Genomic DNA, 27,373 nt, shown 5'->3' on the forward strand with positions numbered 1-27,373 from the left:
ATAGACTGCACCCGCGTATAGACTGCACCCATGTATAGACTGTTCCCTCGTATAGACTGCACCTTCCTGTAGACTGCACCCGCGTATAGACTGCACTGACCTATAGACATCACCCTCCTATAGACTGCACCCGCGTATAGACTGCAACCTTGTGTAGGCTGCACCCTCGTATAGACTGTTCCCACATATAGACTGCAACCACGTATAGACTGCACCCGCATATAGACTGCACCCTCGTGTAGACTGCACCTTCGTATAGACTGCACCCACGTATAGACTGCACCCACGTATAGACTGCACCCGCATATAGACTGCACCCTCGTATAGACTGCACCTTCGTATAGACTGCACCCACGTATAGACTGCACCCACGTATAGAATGCACCCACGTATAGTCTGCACCCTCGTATAGACTGCACCCACGTATAGACTGCACCCTCGTATAGACTGCACCCACGTATAGACTGCACCCACGTATAGACTGTTCCCTCGTATAGACTGCACCCACGTATAGACTGCACACTCGTATAGACTGCACTCGCATATAGACTGCACACTCGTATAGACTGCACCCGCGTATAGACTGCACCTTCGTATAGACTGCACCCACGTATAGTCTGCACCTTCGTATAGACTGCACCCACATATAGACTGCACCCTCGTGTAGACTGCACACTCGTATAGACTGCACCCGCGTATAGACTGCACCTTCGTATAGACTGCACCCACATATAGACTGCACCCTCGTGTAGACTGCACACTCGTATAGACTGCACCCTCGTGTAGACTGCACGCTCCTATAGAATGCACCCGCATATAGAATGCACCCACGTATAGACTGCACCCGTTATAGACTGCACCCTCGTGTAGACTGCACCGTCGTATGGACTGCATCCTCGTATCGACTGTTCCCACGTATAGACTGCACACTCGTATAGACTGCACCCTTGTGTAGACTGCACCCTCCTATAGACTGCACCCATTTGTAGACTGCACCCACGTATAGACTGCACCCTCGTATGGACTTCACCCGCGTATAGACTGCACCCTTGTGTAGACTGCACCCTCCTATAGACTGCACCCTCACGTAGACTGCACCCGTGTATAGACTGCATCCCCGTATAGACTGTTCCCACGTATTGACTGCACCCTCGTAGAGACTGTTCCCACGTATAGACTGTTCCCTCGTGTAAACTGCACCCCCGTATAGACTGTTCCCTTGTACCGACAGCACCCTCTTATAGACTTCACATTCGTATAGACTGCACCCTCGTATGGACTGCACCCATATATAGACTGCACCCTCGTATAGACTGCTCCCACGTATAGACTCTTTCCACGTATAGACTCATTCCACGTATAGACTGCTCCCGCGTGTAGACTGCACCCGCGTATAGACTGCTCCCACGTATAGACTGCACCCGCGTATAGACTTCACATTTGTATAGACTGCACCCTCGTATGGACTGCACCCATATATAGACTGCACCCTCGTATAGACTGCTCCCACGTGTTGACTGCACCCTCGTATAGACTGCACCTTCATATAGACAGCACCCACGTATAGACTGCACCCGCGTATAGACTTCACATTCGTATAGACTGCACCCTCGTATAGACTGCACCTTCGTATAGACTGCACCTTCGTATAGACTGCACCCGCATATAGACTGCACCCTCGTGTAGACTGCACCTTCGTATGGACCGCACACACGTATAGACTACACACGCGTATAGACTGCACCTTCGTATAGACTGTTCCCTCGTATAGACTGCACCTTCATATGGACTGCACCCGCGTATAGACTGCACCCTCGTGTAGACTGCACCCTTGTATAGACTGCACCTTCATATAGATGGCACCTTCATATAGACTGCTCCCTCGTGTAGACAGCACCCGCGTATAGACGGCACCCACGTATAGACTGTTCCTCTGTATAGATGGCACCCGCGTGTAGACTGCACCTTCCTGTAGACTGCACCCACGTATAGACATCACCCTCCTATAGACTACACCCACGTATAGACTGCACCCTTGTGTAGACTGCACCCTCTTATAGACTCTACCCCCGTATAGACTGCACCCAAGTATAGATTGCACCCTCATATAGACTGTTCCCACGTATAGACTGTTCCCCCGTATAGACGGCACCCGCGTGTAGACTGCGCCCACGTATAGACATCACCCTCCTATAGACTGCACCCTCGTATAGACGGCATCCGCGTGTAGACTGCACCCTCATATAGACTTCACATTCCTATAGACTGCACCCTCGTATAGACTGCAACCTTGTATAGTCTGCTCCCACGTGTCGACTGCACCTGCATATAGACTCTTCCCTCGTATAGTCTGTTCCCTCGTACAGACGGCACCCTCTTATAGACTTCACATTCGTATGGACTGCACCCGCGTATAGACTGCACCCACGTGTAGACTGCTCCCACGTATAGACTCTTTCCACGAAAAGACTACTGACACGTATAGACTCTTTCCATGTATAGACTACTCACACATATAGACTGCTCCCATGTATAGACTGCACCTGCGTATAGACTGCTCGCACGTGTTGACTGCACCCTCTTATAGACTTCACATTCGTATAGACTGCACCCACGTATAGACTGCTCCCACGTGTAGACTGTTCCCACGTATAGACTGCACCCTTGTGTACACTGCACCCTCGTATGGACTGCACCCTTGTATGGACGGCACCCTCGTATAGACGGCACCTTCATATAGACTGCACCATCGTATAGACTGCACCTTCGTATAGACTGTTCCCTCGTAAACACTGCACCTTCATATAGATTGCACCCATGTATAGACTGCACCCTTGTATAGACTGCACCTTCATATAGACTGCATCTTCATATAGACTGCACCCTCGTGTAGACAGCACCTGCGTATAGACGGCACCCACGTATAGACTGTTCCCACGTATAGACTGTTCCCTCGTATAGATGGCACCCGCGTGTAGACTGTTCCCTCGTACAGACTGCACCCGCGTATAGACTGCTCCCACGTGTCGACTGCACCTGCGTATAGACTCTTCCCACGTATAGACTGCACCTTTGTATAGGCTGCTCCCACGTGTCGACTGCACCTGCATATAGACTGTTCCCTCGTATAGACTGTTCCCACGTATAGACTGTTCCCACGTATAGACTGTTCCCTCGTATAGACTGTTCCCACGTATAGACTGTTCCCTCATATAGATGGCACCCGCTTGTAGACTGTTCCCCCGTATAGACTGTTCCCACGTATAGACTGTTCCCTCATATAGACTGTTCCCACGTATAGACTGTTCCCTCGTATAGATGGCACCCGCTTGTAGACTGTTCCCTCGTGTAAACTGCACCCCCGTATAGAGTGTTCGCTCGTACCGACGGCACCCGCGTATAGACTTCACATTCGTATGGACTGCACCCGCGTATAGACTGCACCCGCGTATGGACTGCACCCGCGTATAGACTTCACATTCATATAGACTGCACCCACGTATAGACTGCACCCGCGTATGGACTGCACCCGCGTATAGACTTCACATTCATATAGACTGCACCCGCATATAGACTGCTCCCACGTATAGATTGCACCGGCGTATAGACTTCACATTCGTATAGACTGCACCCTCGTATAGACTGCTCCCATTTATAGATTGCACCCGCGTATAGACTTCACATTCGTATAGACTGCACCCTCGTATGGACTGTACCCACGTGTTGACTGCACCCTCTTATAGACTTCACATTCGTATAGACTGCACCCACGTATAGACTGCACCCGCGTATGGACTTCACATTCATATAGACTGCACCCGCATATAGACTGCTCCCACGTATAGATTGCACCGGCGTATAGACTTCACATTCGTATAGACTGCACCCGCATATAGACTGCTCCCACGTATAGATTGCACCCGCGTATAGACTTCACATTCGTATAGACTGCACCCACGTATAGACTGCACCCTCGTATGGACGGCACCTTCATATAGACTGCACCCGCGTATAGACTGCACCCACGCGTAGACTCCACCTTCGTATGGACTGCACACACGTATAGGCTGCACCCTTGTATAGACTGCACCTTCATATAGACTGCACCTTCGTATAGACTGCACCCTCGTATAGACTGCACCCTCGTATAGACTGCACCCGCGTATACACTGCACCTACGTATAGACTGCACCTTTGTATAGACTGCACCTTCATATAGACTGCATCTTTATATAGACTGCACCCTTGTGTAGACAGCACCCGCGAATAGACGGCACCCACATATAGACTGTTCCCACGTATAGAGTGCATCCTCATATAGACTGCACCTTCCTGTAGACTGCACCCGCGTATAGACTGCACCCACGTATAGACATCACCCTCCTATAGACTGCACCCTCGTATAGACATCACCCTCCTATAGACGGCACCCACGTGTAGACTGTTCCCTCGTATAGACTGTTCACTCGTATAGACTGCACCCTCGTGTAGACTGCACCCCCGTATAGACTGTTCACTCGTATAGACTGCACCCTCGTGTAGACTGCACCCCCGTATAGACTGTTCACTCGTATAGACTGCACCCTCGTGTAGACTGCACCCCCGTATAGACTGTTCACTCGTATAGACTGCACCCTCATATAGACGGTACCCGCGTGTAGGCTGCACCCGCGTGTGGACTGCTCCCACGTATAGACTCTTCCCACGTATAGATTACTCACATGTATAGACTGCTCCCACGTATAGACTGCACCCGCGTGTAGGCTGCACCCGCGTGTGGACTGCTCCCACGTATAGACTCTTCCCACGTATGGACTGTTCCCACGTATAGACTGTTCCCATGTATAGACTGCACCCTCATATAGACTGCACCCCCTTGTAGACTTCACATTTGTATAGACTGCACCCACGTATAGACGGCACCCGCGTATAGACTTCACATTCATATAGACTGCATCCGCGTGTAGACTGCATCCTCGTATAGACTGCTACCGCGTATCGACTGCACCCGTGTATAGACTGATCCCACGTGTAGACTGCACCCGTGTATAGACTGATCCCACGTGTAGACTGCACCCGTGTATAGACTGCTGCCACATATAGACTCTTCCCATGTATAGACTACTCACATGTATAGACTGCTCCCACGTATAGACTGCACCCATGTATAGACTGCACCCGCGTATAGGCTGCACCCGCGTATAGGCTGCACCCGTGTATAGGCTGCACCCGCGTATAGACTGCACCAGCGTAAAGACTGCACCCGCGTATAGACTTTCACTATCCAGTGATCCCTGGGTTAGGGACAGAGGGGGAAATCAGCCAGGGTTCCTGCTCCTGCTCACTGTCCAGTGACTTCACACCGGATTTCTGGGAAGTTGCGGAATCCTCACATCATGAAATGCCTGCGTTCCCCATTCCCAGGCTGCCCTGTGCTGACAGCCATACTGTAGGCCTCAATTCCAGTCCCGTACCAGGTTGGGGCCTGTGACGGGTGCTGTCATTGAATGTCAGCAGCCTGCACACACAAGGTTAGGTTAGTCTGTAACCCGTCTGGGGATAAACACTCGCCATATCCCCAGCTGCCCCTTGCTGTGATCCCTGGGATTAAGGCCTGCCCAGTTTCGGGAGCAAATGAGTTGGAAACCTTGACACTTCCTCTTGTATTGAGCGACTTTCCCGCCGCTTCATGGGGACTGGATGGAGACACTTCCTGTGTTGCCATGCATGGGATTGTGGGATGTTACCTGCTGCGCTCGGCCTAGATTTCAGGCTCACTTCCTACCGGGAAGCTGACAGGTGTTGTTTTCCCAGCATTGACCATAACCTGCAGCCCTCTCATTTCCCCAAGCAGCTCATCGGACCCTTGGCTCACCACTGGCCTTTCTTCCGTTATCTCAAGATGGGGATAATATGCAAGTCCACGCCAACAACAGTGGATGAAACAATCCAGTTAGGCCCCCACCCACCCTTCCCCAGCAACACTGGGTTGGATGATGAGCCATGATGATACTGAATGCAGGATCAGGCTTGAGGGGCTGAAGGGCCGACGCTGGCTCCCAGTTTCTATTTCAGATGGTGAGACCGAAAGGTTTCGGAGCCACAGGCCTTCAGCAAGGTTGGCGAATTCTCGTGCTGCCTGCCTCCCAACTTCCAAACCACTTCTGGCTTCCATTATCAGGAAGACCATTTCCTCCCTTTCTGTGTGTCCGCAGGGAGCGGGCTCCCAGGTGGAATGGACTGGAATTGTCCCAGCCCACCTCCTGTTGTTTCTCTGAGGTAGATGGGAGGGGTGGGGTGGAAGTGAACGGCCTGAACTCCCCATGGATCTGGATAGCGTTTGGGGGTCATTCTCGTGCGGTGTAGTTCCCAGGGCCTGGTGTGTCCTGTATGAGCAGTGACTGGGCATTGATCTCTTTCCCACTGCCCGATTTCGGCTTTGTCCCCTTCCTGAGCCTTCTGATGCGCCATCGATGCGGTGACTCCCAGCTCAGTCGGGCGTCACTGCTCACCGGGCCTACTTCCTGGGCATGCCTTAGGGACGTAACCGTGGCAACAAGGACACAAGGCATATTCAGCGAGAAGCAGCTCAGAATTAGCGGATTTTAGCTTTGCACATCGATGCTTGGTGCCTGATTCGAGAACGTAAATGTGTGATGTTCTCCTCTGTGGGTCTTCCCATATTCTCTCCAGTTATGGGAGAGAGGGTCTGCTTCCCCTCTGTACGCCTTGTGGAGATTGCTTGCCATTGCTACATCTCTACAAAATGGCCCCAGAGAGACACTGGGTCACCCTGACCAAGGGGAGCGTCCAGGTAAGAACCAAACCACGACTGGGAGCAGCCAGTGGGTTGGGTACAGACCTTGTAATTGTCGGGCTAAACAGTAATATTGCCAGTCTTTACAGCACCAATGAGGAGACAGCAGGAGCCTGAGCAGAGAGCTGGAGCAGAATGGAGACCGGTGAGCGGGAGCAGCAGCCAACCAACAAACGTAAGCAGTGGCCAAACCAATAGCGGCTAAGCGGCAGCAGCAAACCAACCAATGGCGGCTAACCGGCAGCAGCAAAACAACCAATAGCAGCTAACCGGCAGCAGCACACCAACCAATAGCGGCTAACCAGCAGCAGCAAAACAACCAATAGCAGCTAACCGGCAGCAGCAAACCAACCAATAGCGGCTAACCAGCAGAAAACCAACCAATAGCAGCTAACCAGCAGCAGCAAATCAACCAATAGCAGCTAACCAGCAGCAGTGAGTCAACCAATAGTGGCTAATCAGCAGCAAACCAACCAATAGCGGCTAACCAGTAGCAGCAAAACAACCAATAGCAGCTAACCGGCAGCAGCACACCAACCAATAGCGGCTAACCAGCAGCAGCAAAACAACCAATAGCAGCTAACCGGCAGCAGCAAACCAACCAATAGCAGCTAACCAGCAGCAGCAAACCAACCAATAGTGGCTAACCAGCAGAAAACCAACCAATAGCACCTAACCAGCAGCAGCAAATCAACCAATAGCAGCTAACCAGCAGCAGCAAGTCAACCAATAGTGGCTAATCAGCAGGAAACCAACCAATAGCGGCTAGCCTTTATCAGCAAACCAACCAATAGCGGTTAACCTATGGTGGCTCATTTGCATTAGCAAATGACCAAAAGCAGTGAATCTGCAGCAAAAGCAATGGCTCAGGCAGTTGGAGTTTGACGGTAAAATCTTAGGAGTCTCACTGCGGTCAGACAGTGAGCCTTCCATGGAGCGGAGAAATTTACTGTAAATGCCAATCTCCCAGCCCCCTTGCCCGCCCTGGGCCCACTCTGCTGCTGCTGCCGCTGTCTCTGCTCCAGCTCTGGTCATGCCCGGCTGTAGTGCTCACTCTCATGTCACCGTAATGCCACCACTCCCCGTGCCACCTCCGACTCGGCGCCAGCTGGGAATGGTGGCAGTACAGTCGACAGGTCCTGGAAGTTGGCGCCACAGCCGTGCCGACTCGGCAGCCATGGCAGAGTGGGCCTGGGAACGGGACTTGGCATTTACAGTAAGTTTCTCCATAGGGTGGAGGTCTCCTGCGAGACTTCGGCAATTGGACCGTCAAACTGGGCAATTACAGGCGACTTGGTGAGTCTGTGTAACTGCCTCTGCGGAAATGGCCGAACCGCGTACCCCTCGCTATCCGCCCTGGGCTCCTAGAACTGGGCACACAGGACTCCCAGTTGGGGGCCAGAGCAATATTTGCAAGCAAAATTCCGAATGAATGGAATCCTTCTTGCTTTTAGCTCTTTGAGATGACTGTAGCTAACGGTTCAAGTGACAGGATCCGCAAAAGGCTCCCTCCTGTGGTGGGAGGGTGAAACGAGACCCTTCGAGGACGGTGGGGAGGAAGATACAAATGAGAGAATCGATTTGGTACCAAGACGGGATGATCAGCATTGTAGCGGAACAATACCGAGTGTTGACCAGACACTTAGGCTTCTTTGACCCCCAGCGTGCCTCTTTAACCGTTAGCAATCCCCCTCATAACGTGTCAAAAAGACAGAAGACGTCACGAAGAGAAGAGGATTTGGAGGGTGAGAGAGCAAGAGTTGTGAAGGTATCGACCAAGAACAGGAGCAGGCCATTCAGCCCCCTCCTTGAGTTTGCTACGCCATTCACCGAGGTCGTGGCTGATCTGGGATTTTGTGCGGAGAAGTGGGTTGCTGTTCAGTCAGGAGGGAAAGGAAAATTCCCAGCATGCTGTGCGAGTGCTAGTTCGACTCTGAAATTGCCAGTAAGGAGAAAGCTCTGTCGAACGTTGGCCACCAGCGGCCCGTTGGATTTGGGATGTGAGCTGGGAGTTGACTGGAGGATGGTGTGGACAGAGGGGAGCACTCTCGCGAATGCAACGCCTGCGGTCGCGTAGGGGGTCACACTGCCGAAAACAGGCCACTTTTAGCTCCTCAGTCCCCTGCGATCTCTCTTTCTCCAAAGCGAGCATTCCGTCCTCCCTTCCCTTGGCCTCATTCTAGTGATTCCATCCCTTGCTCTGCTTCTGAGGCTGCAGTCTTTGGCACTAACCTAAGGGCACCTTGCAGGTGGATTGTGCTCATGCCAGCAGGGGACTGGCACACACATCCTGCAGCCCCCCCCCCCATCCCCATTACCTGGTAGCCCCTGTCAGTGGGCACACTTCAGTAACTCACTGAGGCACCGGATGTCAATGACCAGCGGCAGTGCCCAACCTTTTGAGCCATATCAAGCCTGGCACAGCAGGAGGTGTCAAGAGTGTACTTGCTGGGCGTGGCACACACTGGCTATTTTGCGGCAGCAGGCGGCCTGAATGAGATGGCACGTTGCTGTTGGCCACGTTGCTGTTGGCTCCGTGTAATAGCTGGGGATGGGTGGGGCCCAGGTGGGTACTGCTTACCACTGAGTCTTATCTCTGATTTTGGGGATGCCAATGTTAGTAGAGATCGCCAAGCTGGAAGGGAAAGGCTGGCACTTGCTATCAATGAGACCAGCAAATGACCAGGTACAGTGCACCAATGCAGAGCAAAACTAGCCTGATCTGGTTCGGCTGCATGTGGTGCCAGGGCAGGAGACTGGGTAACTCTACGACACAATGACAGCATCACCATCTACAAGGGGGGGGGGGGTGGCGCTCATCCTGGCCCAAGTTCGGTACCCGTTCTTGATGCAAATGGGTCAACATGTGACAGGCACCATGCCCTGGGATCTAACCATCTTGCGTCCTTTTCCCTTGGCAGAGTTGCCAGCACGTGGAGTGCCTGAGCCTGATTTGTGAGGTCGGTTTGCTGAGCAGGGGGGCCAACGTGGTGCTGGAGATCCGGACCCGGGTGTGGGCACACACTTTCCTCCAGGTAAGCTGCTATCCCTGGCACATGCTACGGCGCTGTAGGGCAGTTGGTAGGAGCACTGAGCGCCCACTGCTCATGAGGGAAAGCAGCAAGAGATAGGGTGTCGCATCTGGCACCAGGAATGGGGAAAGGTTCAGAAATCTCCAGGGGCCCTGCTCCAATTAGGGGCAACCTCATCAGGGCCGTTCCTGTTGGACAGGCCAACCAGGGAGTGTTGGATGGGGGGGACAGTGTAGAGGGAGCTTTACTCTGTATCTAACCCCGTGCTGTCCCTGTCCTGGGAGTGTTTGATGGGGGGACAGTGTAGAGGGCGCTTTACTCTGTATCTAACCCCGTGCTGTCCCTGTCCTGGGAGTGTTTGATGGGGGGATAGTGTAGAGGGAGCTTTACTCTGTATCTAACCCTGTGCTGTCCCTGTCCTGGGAGTGTTTGATGGGGGGGCAGTGTAGAGGGAGCTTTACTCTGTATCTAACCCTGTGCTGTCCCTGTCCTGGGAGTGTTTGATGAGGGACAGTGTAGAGAGAGCTTTACTCTGTATCTAACCCCGTACTGTCCCTGTCCTGGGTGTGTTTGATGGGGGGACAGTGTAGAGGGAGCTTTACTCTGTATCTAACCCTGTGCTGTCCCTGTCCTGGGAGTGTTTGATGGGGGGACAGTGTAGAGGGAGCTTTACTCTGTATCTAACCCTGTGCTGTCCCTGTCCCTGGGAGTGTTTCTTGAGGGGTACAGTGTAGAGGGAGCTTTACTCTGTATCTAACCCCGTGCTGTCCCTGCCCTAGGAGTGTTTGATGGGGGGACAGTGTAGAGAGAGCTTTACTCTGTATCTAACCCCGTGCTGTCCCTGTCCTCGGAGTGTTTGATGGGGGGACAGTGTAGAGGGAGCTTTACTCTGTATCTAACCCCGTGCTGTCCCTGTCCTGGGAGTGTTTGATGGGGGACAGTGTAGAGGGAGCTTTACTCTGTATCTAACCCCGTGCTGTCCCTGTCCTGGGAGTGTTTGATGGGGACAGTGTAGAGGAAGCTTTACTCTGTATCTAACCCCGTGCTGTCCCTGTCCTGGGTGTGTTTGATGGGGGACAGTGTAGAGAGAGCTTTACTCTGTATCTAACCCTGTGTTGTCCCTGTCCTGGGAGTGTTTGATGGGGGGCAGTGTAGAGGGAGCTTTACTCTGTATCTAACCCCGTGCTGTCCCTGTCCTGGGAGTGTTTGATGGGGGGACGGTGTAGAGGGAGCTTTGCTCTGTATCTAACCCCGTGCTGTCCCTGTCCTGGGAGTGTTTGATGGGGGGACGGTGTAGAGGGAGCTTTACTCTGTATCTAACCCCGTGCTGTCCCTGTCCTGGGAGTGTTTGATGGGGGGACAGTGTAGAGGGAGCTTTACTCTGTATCTAACCCCGTACTGTCCCTGTTCTGGGTGTGTTTGATGGGGGGACAGTGTAGAGGGAGCTTTGCTCTGTATCTAACCCCGTGCTGTCCCTGTCCTGGGAGTGTTTGATGGGGGGACGGTGTAGAGGGAGCTTTACTCTGTATCTAACCCCGTGCTGTCCCTGTCCTGGGAGTGTTTGATGGGGGGACAGTGTAGAGGGAGCTTTACTCTGTATCTAACCCCGTACTGTCCCTGTTCTGGGTGTGTTTGATGGGGGGACAGTGTAGAGGGAGCTTTACTCTGTATCTAATCCCGTGCTGTCCCTGCCCTAGGAGTGTTTGATGGGGGGACAGTGTAGAGGGAGCTTTACTCTGTATCTAACCCCGTGCTGTCCCTGTCCTGGGAGTGTTTGATGGGGGGACAGTGTAGAGGGAGCTTTACTCTGTATCTAACCCCGTGCTGTCCCTGTCCTGGGAGTGTTTGATGGGGGGACAGTGTAGAGGGAGCTTTACTCTGTATCTAACCCCGTACTGTCCCTGTTCTGGGTGTGTTTGATGGGGGGACAGTGTAGAGGGAGCTTTACTCTGTATCTAATCCCGTGCTGTCCCTGCCCTGGGAGTGTTTGATGGGGGGACAGTGTAGAGGGAGCTTTACTCTGTATCTAACCCCGTGCTGTCCCTGTCCTGGGAGTGTTTGATGGGGGAGACAGTGTAGAGAGAGCTTTACTATCCAGGTGGGCAGGCTGGGGTGGTGAGTGTGTGCCATGGGAAAGCCTGGAGTTATCTCCTTGTTGTGTGTGTGTGAATGGGTGCCATGCTGCTGGTGATCTGGTGTGGTGTGTGACGGTCACAGTGGGTAAGATGCCATGCTCTCTGCCAGGTGTTCCACGTCCCGATGTGTGCCCTTGTGTTTTACAGAGGCAGCACCAGCCTTTCACACTGCCGTGCAATGCCTCATACCAGGCGCACCGCATGCCTTATCAGATCCTGCCCAAGGACTACCCGAGAGGAAGCTTGGTGGTAAGTACCCCTGTGCCCGCTGCCTATCTTCATGTTACTCGGTGTTGTGAAAACGCCAAATCTCACCCTGTGCCAGGCCACCTGCTGGCATCATGTTGCGGCAAGCGCCGTTTCCAGTGACGGGACCAAATAGTGCTGCCCGTGATCGTAGGCACACATCAGTCTCAGCTCATCCCACTGCCTGCAGACCTGCCTGGCACTGGGTGCCCACTGAGGAGAGCAGTGCTGAGGCAAGCTCTCAGCTTCCACTGAGCAACCCCAAGGGGCGGTGAGAAAGGAGCTCAGAGGGCACGATGTCGCACAGAGCCAACCAGGGGGCCCTTGGCAAAATCGGATCAGTTTATCCAGCACCCACCTACAGCAGCTTTCACTGCGCTGCCCCACATGGTCAAATAGCCTGACAGTGCAGCACCCCCTCAGTACTGACCCTCCGACAGTGCAGCACTCCCCCAGCACTGACCCTCCGACAGTGCCCCACTCCCTCAGTACTGACCCTCCGACAGTGCAGCACTCCCTCAGTTCTGACCCTCCGACAGTGCAGCACTCCCTCAGCACTGACCCCCCGACAGTGTGGCTCTCCCTCAGTACTGACCCTCAGTACTGACCCTCCGACAGAGCGGCACTCCCTCAGCACTGACCCTCCGACAGTGCAGCACTCCCTCAGCACTGACCCTCTGACAGTGCGGCATTCCCTCAGCACTGACCCTCCGACAGTGCGGCACTCCCTCAGTACTGACCCTCCGACAGTGCGGCATTCCCTCAGTACTGACCCTCTGACAGTGCAGCACTCCCTCAGCACTGACCCTCCGACAGTGCGGCATTCCCTCAGCACTGACCCTCTGACAGTGCGGCATTCCCTCAGCACTGACCCTCTGACAGTGCGGCAGTCCCTCAGCACTGACCCTCTGACAGTGCGGCACTCCCTCAGCACTGACCCTCTGACAGTGCAGCACTCCCTCAGCACTGACCCTCCAACAGTGCGGCACTTCCTCAGCACTGACCCTCTGACAGTGCGGCACTCCCTCAGCACTGACCCTCTGACAGTGCAGCACTCCCTCAGCACTGACCCTCTGACAGTGCAGCACTCCCTCAGCACTGACCCTCCAACAGTGCGGCACTTCCTCAGCACTGACCCTCTGACAGTGCGGCACTCCCTCAGCACTGACCCTCTGACAGTGCAGCACTCCCTCAGCACTGACCCTCCGACGGTGCGGCACTCCCTCAGCACTGACCCTCCAACAGTGCGGCAGTCCCTCAGCACTGACCCTCTGACAGTGCAGCACTCCCTCAGCACTGACCCTCCAACAGTGCGGCACTTCCTCAGCACTGACCCTCTGACAGTGCGGCACTCCCTCAGTACTGACCCACCGACAGTGCGGCATTCCCTCAGCACTGACCCTCTGAGAGTGCGGAACTCCCTCAGCACTGACCCTCCGACAGTGCGGCGCTCCCTCAGCACTGACCCTCCGACAGTGCGGCACTCCCTCATCACTGACCCTCCGACAGTGCAGTGCTCCCTCAGCACTGACCCTCCAATAGTGCGGCACTCCCTCAGTACTGAACCTCCGACAGTGTGGCACCCCCTCAGCACTGACCCTCTGACAGTGCCCACTCCCTCAGTCCTGACCCTCCGACAGTGTGGCTCTCCCTCAGCACTGACCCTCTGACAGTGAGTCGCTCCCTCAGCAATGACCCTCCAACAGTGCCACACTCCCTCAGTACTGACCCTCCAACAGTGCGATACTCCCTCAGCACTGACCCTCCGACAGTGCGGCACTCCGTCAGCACTGACCCTCCGACAGGGCGGCACTCCCTCAGCACTGACCCTCCGACAGTGCAGCACTCCCTCAGTACTGACCCTCCGACAGTGCAGCATTCTCTCAGCACTGACCCTCTGACAGTGCGGCACTCCCTCAGTACTGAACCTCCGACAGTGCGGCACTTCCTCAGTACTGACCCTCTGACAGTGCAGCACTCCCTCAGTACTGACCCTCTGACAGTGCAGCACTCCCTCAGCACTGACCCTCGGACAGTGGAGTACTCCCTCAGTTCTGACCCTCCGACAGTGCGGCACTTCCTCAGCACTGCCCCTCTGACAGTGCGGCACTCCCTCAGCACTGACCCTCCGACAGTGCGGCACTTCCTCAGCACTGACCCTCCGACAGTGCGGCACTTCCTCAGCACTGACCCTCCGACAGTGCGGCACTCCCTCAGCACTGACCCTCCGACAGTGCGGCACTCCCTCAGCACTGACCCTCTGACAGTGCGGCACTTCCTCAGCACTGACCCTCTGACAGTGCGGTACTCCCTCAGCACTGACCCTCCGACAGTGCGGCACTCCCTCAGCACTGACCCTCTGACAGTGCAGCACTCCCTCAGTACTGACCCTCCGACAGTGCGGCTCTCCCTCAGCACTGACCGTCTGACAGTGTGGCACTCCCTCAGCACTGACTGTCCGACAGTGTGGCATTACCGCAGTACTGACCCTCTGACAGTGCGGTGCTCCCTCAGCACTGACCCTCCAACAGTGGAGCACTCCCCCAGCACTGACCCTCCGACAGTGCGGCACTCCCTCAGCACTGACCGTCTGACAGTGTGGCACTCCCTCAGCACTGACTGTCCGACAGTGTGGCATTACCGCAGTACTGACCCTCTGACAGTGCGGTGCTCCCTCAGCACTGACCCTCCAACAGTGGAGCACTCCCCCAGCACTGACCCTCCGACAGTGCGGCACCCCCTCAGCACTGACCCTCCGACAGTGCTGCACTCCCTCAGTACTGACCCTCTGACAGTGCAGCACTCCCTCAGCACTGACCCTCTGACAGTGCAGCACTCCCTCAGCACTGACCCTCCGACAGTGCGGCACTCCCTCAGCACTGACCCTCCGACAGTGCGGCACTCCCTCAGCACTGACCCTCCGACAGTGGAGCACTCCCTCAGTACTGACCCTCCCATAGTTCGGCACTCCCTCAGCACTGACCCTCCGACAGTACCCACTCCCTCAGCACTGACCCTCCGACAGTACCCACCCGCTCAGCACTGACCCTCTGACAGTGCGGCACTCCCTCAGTACTGACCCTCTGACAGTGCGGCACTCCCTCAGCACTGACCCTCTGACAGTGCAGCACTCCCTCAGCACTGACCCTCCGACAGTGCGGCACTCCCTCAGCACTGACCCTCCGACAGTGCTGCACTCCCTCAGTACTGACCCTCCCATAGTTCGGCACTCCCTCAGCACTGACCCTCCGACAGTACCCACTCCCTCAGCACTGACCCTCCGACAGTACCCACCCGCTCAGCACTGACCCTCTGACAGTGCAGCACTGCCTCAGTACTGACCCTCTGACAGTTCGGCACTCATTCAGTAATAACCCTCTGACAGTGCGGCACTCCCTCAGTACTGACCCTTCGACAGTGTGGCACACCCTCAGCACTGACCCTCCGACTGTGCCCACTCTCTCAGCACTGACCCTCTGACAGTGTGGCACTGCCTCAGTACTGACCCTCTGACAGTGTGGCACTCCCTTGGCACTGACTGTCCGACAGTGCGGCACTCCTTCAATACTGACACGCCAACAGTGCGGCACTCCCTCAGTACTGACCCTCTGACTGTGCGGCACTCCCTCAGCACTGACCTTCTGACCGTGCGGCACTCCCTTAGCACTGACCCTCCGACAGTGCCCACTCCCTCAGTGCTGACCCTCCGGCAGTGGGGCACTCCCTCAAGACTGACTCTCCAACAGTGTGGCAGTCCCTCAGCACTGACCCTCTGAGAGTGCAGCACTCCCTCAGCACTGACCGTCCAACAGTGTTGCACTCCCTCTGCACTGACCCTCTGGCAGTACCCACTCCCTCAGCACTGACCCTCCGACAGTACCCACTCCCTCAGCACTGACCCTCTGACAGTGCGGCACTCCCTCAGCACTGAGCCTCCGACAGTGCCCACTCCCTCAGCACTGACCCTCCGACAGTGCGGCACTCCCTCAGCACTGACCCTCTGACCATGCGGCACTCCCTCAGCACTGACCCTCCGACAGTGCCCACTCCCTCAGCACTGACCCTCCGACAGTGCGGCACTCCCTCAGCACTGACCCTCCGACAGTGCAGCACTCCCTCAGCACTGACCCTCTGACAGTTCAGCTCTCCCTCAGTACTGACTCTCCGACAGTGCCCACTCCCTCAGCACTGACCCTCTGACAGTGTGGCACTCCCTCATTACTGACCCTCTGACAGTGCAGCACTCCCTCAGTACTGACCGTCCGACAGTGTGGCACTCCCTCAGCACTGACCCTCCAACAGTGCGGCACTCCCTCAGCACTGACCCTCCAACAGTGGAGCACTCCCTCAGTTCTGACCCTCCGACAGTGCAGCACTCCCTCAGCACTGACCCTCCGACAGTGGAGCACTCCCTCAGTTCTGACCCTCCGACAGTGCGGCACTTCCTCAGCACTGACCCTCTGACAGTGTGGCACTCCCTCAGCACTGACCCTCTGACAGTGCGGCACTCCCTCAGCACTGACCTTCCGACAGTGCCCACTCCCTCAGCACTGACCCTCCGACAGTACCCACTCCCTCAGCACTGACCCTCTGACAGTGCAGCACTGCCTCAGCACTGACCCTCTGACCGTGCGGCACTCCCTCAGCACTGACCCTCCGACAGTGCCCACTCCCTCAGCACTGACTCTCTGCCCGTGCGGCACTCCCTCAGCACTGACCCTCCGACAGTGCCCACTCCCTCAGCACTGACCCTCCGACAGTGCAGCACTCCCTCAGCACTGACCCTCTGACAGTGCGGCTCTCCCTCAGCACTGACCCTCTGACAGTGCGGCACTCCCTCAGTACTGACCCTCTGACAGTGCCCACTCCCTCAGCACTGACCCTCCGACAGTGCGGCACTCCCTCAGTACTGACCCTCTGACAGTGCCCACTCCCTCAGTACTGACCCTCTGACAGTGCGGCACTCCCTCAGTACTGACCCTCTGACAGTGCAGCACTCCCTCAGTACTGACCCTCTGACAGTGCAGCACTCCCTCAGTACTGACCGTCCGACAGTGTGGCACTCCCTCAGCACTGACCCTCCGACAGTGTGGCAGTCCCTCAGCACTGACCCTCTGACATTGCCCAATCCCTCAGCACTGACCCTCTGACAGTGTTGCACTCCCTCTGCACTGACCCTCTGGCAGTACCCACTCCCTCAGCACTGACCCTCCGACAGTACCCACTCCCTCAGCACTGACCCTCTGACAGTGCAGCACTGCCTCAGCACTGACCCTCTGACCGTGCGGCACTCCCTCAGCACTGAGCCTCCGACAGTGCCCACTCCCTCAGCACTGACCCTCCGACAGTGCGGCACTCCCTCAGCACTGACCCTCTGACCGTGCGGCACTCCCTCAGCACTGACCCTCCGACAGTGCCCACTCCCTCAGCACTGACCCTCCAACAGTGCGGCACTCCCTCAGCACTGACCCTCCGACAGTGCAGCACTCCCTCAGCACTGACCCTCCGACAGTGCGGCACTTCCTCAGCACTGACCCTCTGACAGTGCGGCACTTCCTCAGCACTGACCCTCCGACAGTGCGGCACTTCCTCAGCACTGACCCTCCGACAGTGCGGCACTTCCTCAGCACTGACCCTCTGACAGTGCGGCACTTCCTCAGCACTGACCCTCTGACAGTGCGGCACTTCCTCAGCACTGACCCTCCGACAGTGCAGCTCTCCCTCAGTACTGACTCTCCGACAGTGCCCACTCCCTCAGCACTGACCCTCTGACAGTGTGGCACTCCCTCATTACTGACCCTCCAACAGTGCGGCACTCCCTCAGCACTGACCCTCCAACAGTGGAGCACTCCCTCAGTTCTGACCCTCCGACAGTGCAGCACTCCCTCAGCACTGACCCTCCGACAGTGGAGCACTCCCTCAGTTCTGACCCTCCGACAGTGCGGCACTTCCTCAGCACTGACCCTCTGACAGTGCGGCACTCCCTCAGCACTGACCCTCTGACAGTGCGGCACTCCCTCAGCACTGACCCTCCGACAGTGCGGCACTCCCTCAGCACTGACCCTCTGACAGTGCGGCACTCCCTCAGCACTGACCCTCTGACAGTGCGGCACTCCCTCAGCACTGACCCTCCGACAGTGCCCACTCCCTCAGTACTGACCCTCCGACAGTGCGGCACTCCCTCAGCACTGACCCTCCGACAGTGCAGCATTCCCTCAGTACTGACCCTCCGATGGTGCGGCACTCCCTCACCACTGACCCTCAGACAGTGCCCACTCCCGCAGCACTAACCCTCCGACAGTGCGGCACTCCCTCAGCACTGACCCTCCGACAGTGCGGCACTCCCTCAGCACTGACCCTCTGACAGTGTGGCACTCCCTCAGCACTGACCGTCCGACAGTGTGGCACTACCGCAGTACTGACCCTCTGACAGTGCGGTGCTCCCTCAGCACTGACCCTCCAACAGTGGAGCACTCCCCAAGCACTGACCCTCCGACAGTGCGGCACTCCCTCAGTACTGACCCTCCCATAGTTCGGCACTCCCTCAGCTCTAACCGTCCGACAGTGTGTCACTCCCTCAGCACTGACCTTCCGACAGTGCCCACTCCCTCAGCACTGACCCTCCGACAGTGCCCACTCCCTCAGCACTGACCCTCTGACACTGCAGCACTGCCTCAGCACTGACCCTCTGACCGTGCGGCACTCCCTCAGCACTGACCCTCCGACAGTGCCCACTCCCTCAGCACTGACCCTCTGACAGTGTGGCACTCCCTCAGTACTGACCCTCCGACAGTGTGGCACTCCCTTGGCACTGACTGTCCGACAGTGCGGCCCTCCCTCAGCACTGACCCTCTGACCGTGCGGCACTCCCTCAGCACTGACCCTCTGACCGTGCGGCACTCCCTCAGCAATGACCCTCCGACAGTGCGGCAATACTCAGCACTGATCCTCCGACAGTGCGGCACTCCCTCAGTGCTGACCCTCTGGCCGTGGGGCACTCCCTCAATACTGACTCTCCAACAGTGTGGCAATCCCTCAGCACTGACCCTCTGGCAGTACCCACTCCCTCAGCACTGACCCTCCGACAGTACCCACTCCCTCAGCACTGACCCTCTGACAGTGCAGCACTGCCTCAGCACTGACCCTCTGACCGTGCGGCACTCCCTCAGCACTGACCCTCCGACAGTGCCCACTCCCTCAGCACTGACTCTCTGCCCGTGCGGCACTCCCTCAGCACTGACCCTCCGACAGTGCCCACTCCCTCAGCACTGACCCTCCGACAGTGCAGCACTCCCTCAGCACTGACCCTCTGACAGTGCGGCTCTCCCTCAGCACTGACCCTCTGACAGTGCGGCACTCCCTCAGTACTGACCCTCTGACAGTGCCCACTCCCTCAGCACTGACCCTCCGACAGTGCGGCACTCCCTCAGTACTGACCCTCTGACAGTGCCCACTCCCTCAGTACTGACCCTCTGATAGTGCGGCACTCCCTCAGTACTGACCCTCTGACAGTGCAGCACTCCCTCAGTACTGACCCTCTGACAGTGCAGCACTCCCTCAGTACTGACCGTCCGACAGTGTGGCACTCCCTCAGCACTGACCCTCCGACAGTGCGGCACTCCCTCAGCACTGACCCTCCGACAGTGGAGCACTCCCTCAGTTCTGACCCTCCGACAGTGCAGCATTCCCTCAGCACTGACCCTCCGACAGTGGAGCACTCCCTCAGTTCTGACCCTCCAACAGTGCGGCACTCCCTCAGCACTGACCCTCCGACAGTGGAGCCCTCCCTCAGTTCTGACCCTCCGACAGTGCGGCACTCCCTCAGCACTGACCCTCTGACAGTGCGGCACTCCCTCAGCACTGACCCTCTGACAGTGCGGCACTCCCTCAGCACTGACCCTCCGACAGTGCGGCTCTCCCTCAGTACTGACCCTCCGACAGTGCAGCACTCCCTCAGCACTGACCCTCTGACAGTGCAGCACTCCCTCAGCACTGACCCTCCGACAGTGCGGCACTCCCTCAGCACTGACCCTCCGACAGTGCAGCACTCCCTCAGTACTGACCCTCCGATGGTGCGGCGCTCCCTCAGCACTGACCCTCCGACAGTGCCCACTCCCGCAGCACTAACCCTCCGACAGTGCAGCACTCCCTCAGTACTGACCCTCCGACAGTGCGGCACTCCCTCAGCACTGACCGTCTGACAGTGTGGCACTCCCTCAGCACTGACCGTCCGACAGTGTGGCACTACCGCAGTACTGACCGTCTGACAGTGCGGTGCTCCCTCAGCACTGACCCTCCAACAGTGGAGCACTCCCCAAGCACTGACCCTCCGACAGTGCGGCACTCCCTCAGTACGGACCCTCCGACAGTGCGGCACTCCCTCAGCACTGACCCTCCGACAGTGCGGCACTCCCTCAGCACTGACCCTCCGACAGTGCGGCACTCCCTCAGCACTGACCTTCCGACAGTGCGGCACTCCCTCAGTTCTGACCCTCCGACAGTGCAGCATTCCCTCAGCACTGACCCTCCGACAGTGGAGCACTCCCTCAGTTCTGACCCTCCGACAGTGCGGCACTCCCTCAGCACTGACCCTCCGACAGTGGAGCACTCCCTCAGTACTGACCCTCCGACAGTGCGGCACTTCCTCAGCACTGCCCCTCTGACAGCGCGGCATTTCCTCAGCACTGACCCTCTGACAGTGCAGCACTCCCTCAGTACTGACCCTCTGACAGTGTGGCACTCCCTCAGCACTGACCCTCCGACAGTGCGGCACTCCCTCAGTACTGACCCTCCGACAGTGCGGCACTCCCTCAGTACTGACCCTCTGACAGTGTGGCACTCCCTCAGCACTGACCCTCCGACAGTGCGGCACTCCCTCAGCACTGACCCTCCGACAGTGCGGCACTTCCTCAGCACTGACCCTCCAACAGTGCGGCACTTCCTCAGCACTGACCCTCCGACAGTGCAGCACTCCCTCAGCACTGACCCTCTGACAGTGTGGCACTCCCTCAGCACTGACCCTCCGACAGTGCGGCACTCCCTCAGCACTGACCCTCCGACAGTGCGGCACTTCCTCAGCACTGACCCTCTGACAGTGCGGCAATTCCTCAGCACTGACCCTCCGACAGTGCGGCACTTCCTCAGCACTGACCCTCCGACAGTGCGTCACTCCCTCAGCACTGACCCTCCGACAATGGAGCACAATTGTACTGAGGATTTAGTTTTCAAAGTAAAACAGTTTATTAAGCATCTGAAATGAAGTTAAAATAGAGTAAAACCGAACCGTTTCAAGATTTTGAGGCACAGTAAAATACCATCCCATTCATGCCAATAGCATTCCATTGTCAGACTCAGAGAGAATGCTCATCTCTTACCTTCCTCGGGTTTGACTAAGCTGTCATGCAAATCAGATAGCCTCATCCTTGATCTGTCATACAACCGAACTTAAACTTGCTCAGCTTCAAATAACCCATTCAGGGTTTCAACCAAACACTTCTGGTCTGGAACGTTTAACTAAACTTCTTCCTCTGAGGTAACCTATTAATAACCATGCGAAACTACCTTCTCCCCTTTCTCAGGAGCAGTTGCTTTTACACGTCCAGCTTCAGCCAGGTATCCTGCAGCACTGTCTGAACTGGAACTGAAAAGCTGCTTTCCAAGCTGTGGGACTTACCCGTAAACCCGAACAAAAGTCCAGAAAGGTCAATGCAGTGTGCTCTTGACCTTGTTCACTTGTAAACTCTCCCAATGTAAGCTCTCCAGGAAGTCTTCCTGTCACACTGCTTGACAGAAAATCACCATGGCAATTGAAACGCCGCGAGTTAATCATAAACCCCTTCAGGCACACGAAAAACCCCATATGCTGATTCAAAACTTCAAAAATCCAAAATAAATGATCTTAACATAGATACAAATCTATTGATGCCCACCTATTGAAATCTATATTCATAAACTTTGCTCCACAGGTATATAACTATTCTGTGTCTTAGATTTCTTACAGTGTGGAAAAAAGGCCCTTCGGCCCAACAAGTCCACACCCACCCGCCGAATAGTAACCCACCCATACCCCTACACTTACCCCTTCACCTAACACTACGGGCAATTTAGCATGGCCAATTCACCTAACCAGCACATTTTTGGACTGTGGGAGGAAACCCACACAGACAATGTGCAAACTCTACACAGACAGTTGCCTGAGGTGGGAATTGAACCCAGCTCTCTGGTGCTGTGAGGCAGTAATGCTAACCACTGAGCCGTCCACGGAACAGAACGAGGGCTGCGCGGATTGAAAGGGAGTAAGGGGCTTGACTGGGGACTGAGCTGTTGGAAATGAAGGTACAGGGATGGCTGAGCAGGTGAATAGCTGCCGAAGCAGTGAGTGATGGGACAGAGCTCTGTGTGCTTTGAGTACTGTTTGGACTGCCCCTGTCCTGTTCTACATGTAGGTCTCGACTCCTGTGATGTGCATCAAGCCAGAAACTTCATATTCTGTCCCCCTCTGGATTATTATCCTGGCTGTGTTGGTCGGTCTGCTCTTGCTCGCTCTCCTCATCTTCATCTTGTACAAGGTATGTCGGTTTGATCCCAGAATCCACTGCAGCGGTCACCCGATCCCATTCTTTCAGTTCCAAAGTGAGTTTGTTGCCATCTATGTCAGGAACCAGGCCTTCTCTCTCAGCTTCAGGCAACCCCTTTTACTCTTTCATTGGCAAAGGACTAGCGTTTGTTGCCCATCCCTAATTGCCCTTGAACCGAGAGGCTTGCTGGGTAGTTAAGAGTCGGCCATATTGGCTGTGGGACTGGAGTCATATGTAGGCCAGAGTGGGTTGGGATGGCAGATTTCCTTCCCTAAAGGGTGTGAGTGAATTAGACGGGGTTTTTCACTAGTTGATCATGGTCACCAGGACCAAAACGAGCTCTCACAATCTGATTTATTCCCCCACTTCCCTGCCCCCACCTCTTTTATCTCTTCCGCCCAACTGACTGGGTTTTGGAATGGGTTTGGAAGGGCTGGGCTTCGAGGCCTGTGTGCTCATTGTAGTCGAGGAGGCCTCAACTCCTGAACCAGCAGCTGCTTCTCATTGACAATGGCACAAACTGCGAGAGCCCAGCAATCTAACCGGGAGTTATGTCCCGGACATACTGACACTGGGCCCAGCTTTACTGATCCATCCGTCACTCTGTATGAGGATCCTGACCCGTCAGAGTCTCACTTCTGCTGTGCACCCTGTTCCCTCAAAATCCCTTTCACCGGGACAATCCCCATGGTCAACTCACCTAGCCAGCACATCCCTGGACACTGGCACTGTCTCTCTCTCTCTCTCTCTGTCACTTCTCTCTCTCTCTCCCCTCTCTCTCTTTCTGTCACACTCCTCTCTCCTTTGGTCTGTCTCTGTCCCTCTCTCCTTCTGTCTCCTCTCTCTCCTGCTCTGTCTCTCTCCTTGTCTCTCTCCCTCTCTGTCTCCTCTCTCTGCTGCTCTGTCTCTGTCTCTCTCCCTCTGTCTCCTCTCTCTGCTGCTCTGTCTCTGTCTCTCTCCCTCTGTCTCCTCTCTCTGCTGCTCTGTCTCTGTCTCTCTCCCTCTGTCTCCTCTCTCTGCTGCTCTGTCTCTGTCTCTCTCCCTCTGTCTCCTCTCTCTGCTGCTCTGTCTCTTTGTCTCTCTTTCCTCTCTCTCTCTCTCTCTCTCTCTGCATCCCTCCCCTGTGTCTTTTCTGTTTCGGTCTCCGGCCCCCAGTCTGTGACTCTGTGCGTGTTTTGTGTCTCACAGCTCGGTTTCTTCAAGAGGGCCAAGCTGCCACACGGGACAGCGATGGAAACTGCACACCTGAAGCCACAGGCCACATCAGAGGCTTAACGGCAGCTTGGCAGCGGCCTAGTGACCGAAGAGCGACCCACGCTGCACTGCTTCCTTCGCTGGCCCTGCTCGCTCGGAGAGAGCAGCCCTGAGTGACCGTCCTGTCCTGTCCTGTCCCCTTGGCAACAGGCCGCTTGGAGCGACCACGAACTCTCCTCGAAATACGTTATTTAAGGAAATTATTCAGAAGCACTGATTGTGATTTGAAACCATTCTTTCATGCTCCCTCGATGGCTGTATCGAGACGTGCTGGGTTTTGATGTAAATTTTTCAAGCTGTTCTCAGAGTGCAATATATTTTATATCTTCTATTTTTTTTTTCTGCTCCCCGCTGTGACCAACAGAACCAGGATTGGCCGATGTGGATCTGCTTCCTCCCAGCATCCCCGACCCCAACAAGGGAGAGAGGGGATAAGGGCTGTGTCCCCTCCCTCTCCCTCCCCAAACCAGGTTTCCAATCAGGAATGGCTAAGGTGCTAAGGGGGGGGGGGGGAGGGGCCCAAGACAAATGAGCTCTTTCCGAAACTCAGTGGGGAGTACGAGGTGCACAAGGGAAACGGATTTCTGCATTGGCTTCTCCGGTTCATCAGTGAGCGCCCCCCAGCCCAGTGGTGATACCTCCCTCAGACCCATTGCCGTCATCTTACCAAGGGGGGGGGGGGTGACTCGCCATGCACGGAGCTCACCTATTCTCCCTTCACCACCCCCCACCCTCACCCTCACCCCCATCCCCACCTGAAACCTTGACAGTCCCTCCACCCTGAGGGGCGGGGCTGCCCAGTGATCCCGCAGGGTGGGCACCGTGCCCAGCGAGTGTGGCGTGTGGGTCAGGGGGAGCAGGGCACGGAGCTGAGGAGGCGTAGAGAGATCAGGCAGCTGGGTGGAGGTGGAGGTTTCAAGGGGATGCCGCCCTTCAGGAGGGAGGGTGGGTGGTGGAGCCTCCACTGAGCGCTGCCAACGTTCCCGGGCACTGGGATGGCATCCACAGCAAGAGCTTGTTCCAGTCACTGAGAGAAACCGGGCACCAGCTCAGTCCGAACCACCGCAGACACATCAGCTGTGCGTTCTCATTGGGTTGGCCTCCTTTAATTCTTATTAACAAAGTTGTACATTAATTAAGGAATTAAATTGAAATATACCTTTGGTAATCAAAGAAACTGTGATAGTTTGATGGTTTGGCATCTGCTCCTCTACATTAGTGTAAGTCCGACTCACTCCCCTCCATACCCCACACCTCCCAGTCAGACTCACTCCCCTCCATATCCCACACCTCCCAGTCAGACTCACTCCCCTCCATACCCCACACCTCCCAGTCAGACTCACTCCCCTCCATATCCCACACCTCCCAGTCAGACTCACTCCCTTCCATATCCCACACCTCCCAGTCCGACTCACTCCCCTCCATATCCCACACCTCCCAGTCAGACTCACTCCCCTCCATATCCCATACCTCCCAGTCAGACTCACTCCCCTCCATATCCCACACCTCCCAGTCAGACTCACTCCCCTCCATACCCCACACCTCCCAGTCAGACTCACTCCCCTCCATATCCCATACCTCCCAGTCAGACTCACTCCCCTCCATACCCCACACCTCCCAGTCAGACTCACTCCCCTCCATACCCCACACCTCCCAGTCAGACTCACTCCCCTCCATATCCCACACCTCCCAGTCAGACTCACTCCCCTCCATATCCCATACCTCCCAGTCAGACTCACTCCCCTCCATACCCCACACCTCCCAGTCAGACTCACTCCCCTCCATACCCCACACCTCCCAGTCAGACTCACTCCCCTCCATATTCCACACCTCCCAGTCAGACTCACTCCCCTCCATATCCCACACCTCCCAGTCAGACTCACTCCCCTCCATATCCCACACCTCCCAGTCCGACTCACTCCCCTCCATACCCCACACCTCCCAGTCAGACTCACTCCCCTCCATACCCCACACCTCCCAGTCAGACTCACTCCCCTCCATATCCCACACCTCCCAGTCAGACTCACTCCCCTCCATATCCCACACCTCCCAGTCAGACTCACTCCCCTCCATATCCCACACCTCCCAGTCAGACTCACTCCCCTCCATATCCCACACCTCCCAGTCAGACTCACTCCCCTCCATATCCCACACCTCCCAGTCAGACTCGCTCCCCTCCATATCCCACACCTCCCAGTCCGACTCACTCCCCTCCATACCCCACACCTCCCAGTCAGACTCACTCCCCTCCATACCCCACACCTCCCAGTCAGACTCACTCCCCTCCATATCCCACACCTCCCAGTCAGACTCACTCCCCTCCATATCCCACACCTCCCAGTCAGACTCACTCCCCTCCATATCCCATACCTCCCAGTCAGACTCACTCCCCTCCATATCCCACACCTCCCAGTCAGACTCACTCCCCTCCATATCCCACACCTCCCAGTCAGACTCACTCCCCTCCATATCCCACACCTCCCAGTCAGACTCACTCCCCTCCATACCCCACACCTCCCAGTCAGACTCACTCCCCTCCATATCCCACACCTCCCAGTCAGACTCACTCCCCTCCATATCCCACACCTCCCAGTCCGACTCACTCCCCTCCATATCCCACACCTCCCAGTCCGACTCACTCCCCTCCATATCCCACACCGCCCAGTCCGACTCACTCCCCTCCATATCCCACACCTCCCAGTCAGACTCACTCCCCTCCATATCCCACACCTCCCAGTCAGACTCACTCCCCTTCATATCCCACACCTCCCAGTCAGACTCACCCCCCTCCATACCCCACACCTCCCAGTCAGACTCACTCCCCTCCATACCCCACACCTCCCAGTCAGACTCACTCCCCTCCATACCCCACACCTCCCAGTCCGACTCACTCCCCTCCATACCCCACACCTCCCAGTCAGACTCACCCCCCTCCATACCCCACACCTCCCAGTCAGACTCACTCCCCTCCATACCCCACACCTCCCAGTCAGACTCACTCCCCTCCATATCCCACACCTCCCAGTCAGACTCACTCCCCTCCATCTCCCACACCTCCCAGTCAGACTCACTCCCCTCCATATCCCACACCTCCCAGTCAGACTCACTCCCCTCCATACCCCACACCTCCCAGTCAGACTCACTCCCCTCCATACCCCACACCTCCCAGTCAGACTCACTCCCCTCCATACCCCACACCTCCCAGTCAGACTCACTCCCCTCCATATCCCACACCTCCCAGTCAGACTCACTCCCCTCCATATCCCACACCTCCCAGTCAGACTCACCCCCCTCCATACCCCACACCTCCCA

The 27,373-nt window shown here is 56.3% G+C and overlaps 1 protein-coding gene across 1 annotated transcript in view; it reads left to right on the plus strand.

The window, feature by feature from the left end:
* LOC122546787 (integrin alpha-5-like) overlaps positions 1-24,361 on the plus strand; it is a 249,287-nt gene extending 224,926 nt beyond the window's left edge. The window contains exons 27-30 of the mRNA XM_087985610.1: positions 9,739-9,852; positions 12,132-12,233; positions 22,676-22,798; positions 23,996-24,361. Of these exons, the coding sequence (XP_087841736.1) occupies positions 9,739-9,852; positions 12,132-12,233; positions 22,676-22,798; positions 23,996-24,082 (426 nt within the window). The 3' untranslated portion in view covers positions 24,083-24,361. The remainder of the gene's footprint in view (positions 1-9,738; positions 9,853-12,131; positions 12,234-22,675; positions 22,799-23,995) is intronic.
* The last annotated feature ends 3,012 nt before the right edge of the window (positions 24,362-27,373 follow it).

This window comes from Chiloscyllium plagiosum, unplaced genomic scaffold (assembly GCF_037043375.1).
Source record: "Chiloscyllium plagiosum isolate Xiang-an unplaced genomic scaffold, Cpla_swu_hap1 HiC_scaffold_53X, whole genome shotgun sequence".
Classification (NCBI taxonomy): Eukaryota; Metazoa; Chordata; class Chondrichthyes; order Orectolobiformes; family Hemiscylliidae; genus Chiloscyllium; species Chiloscyllium plagiosum.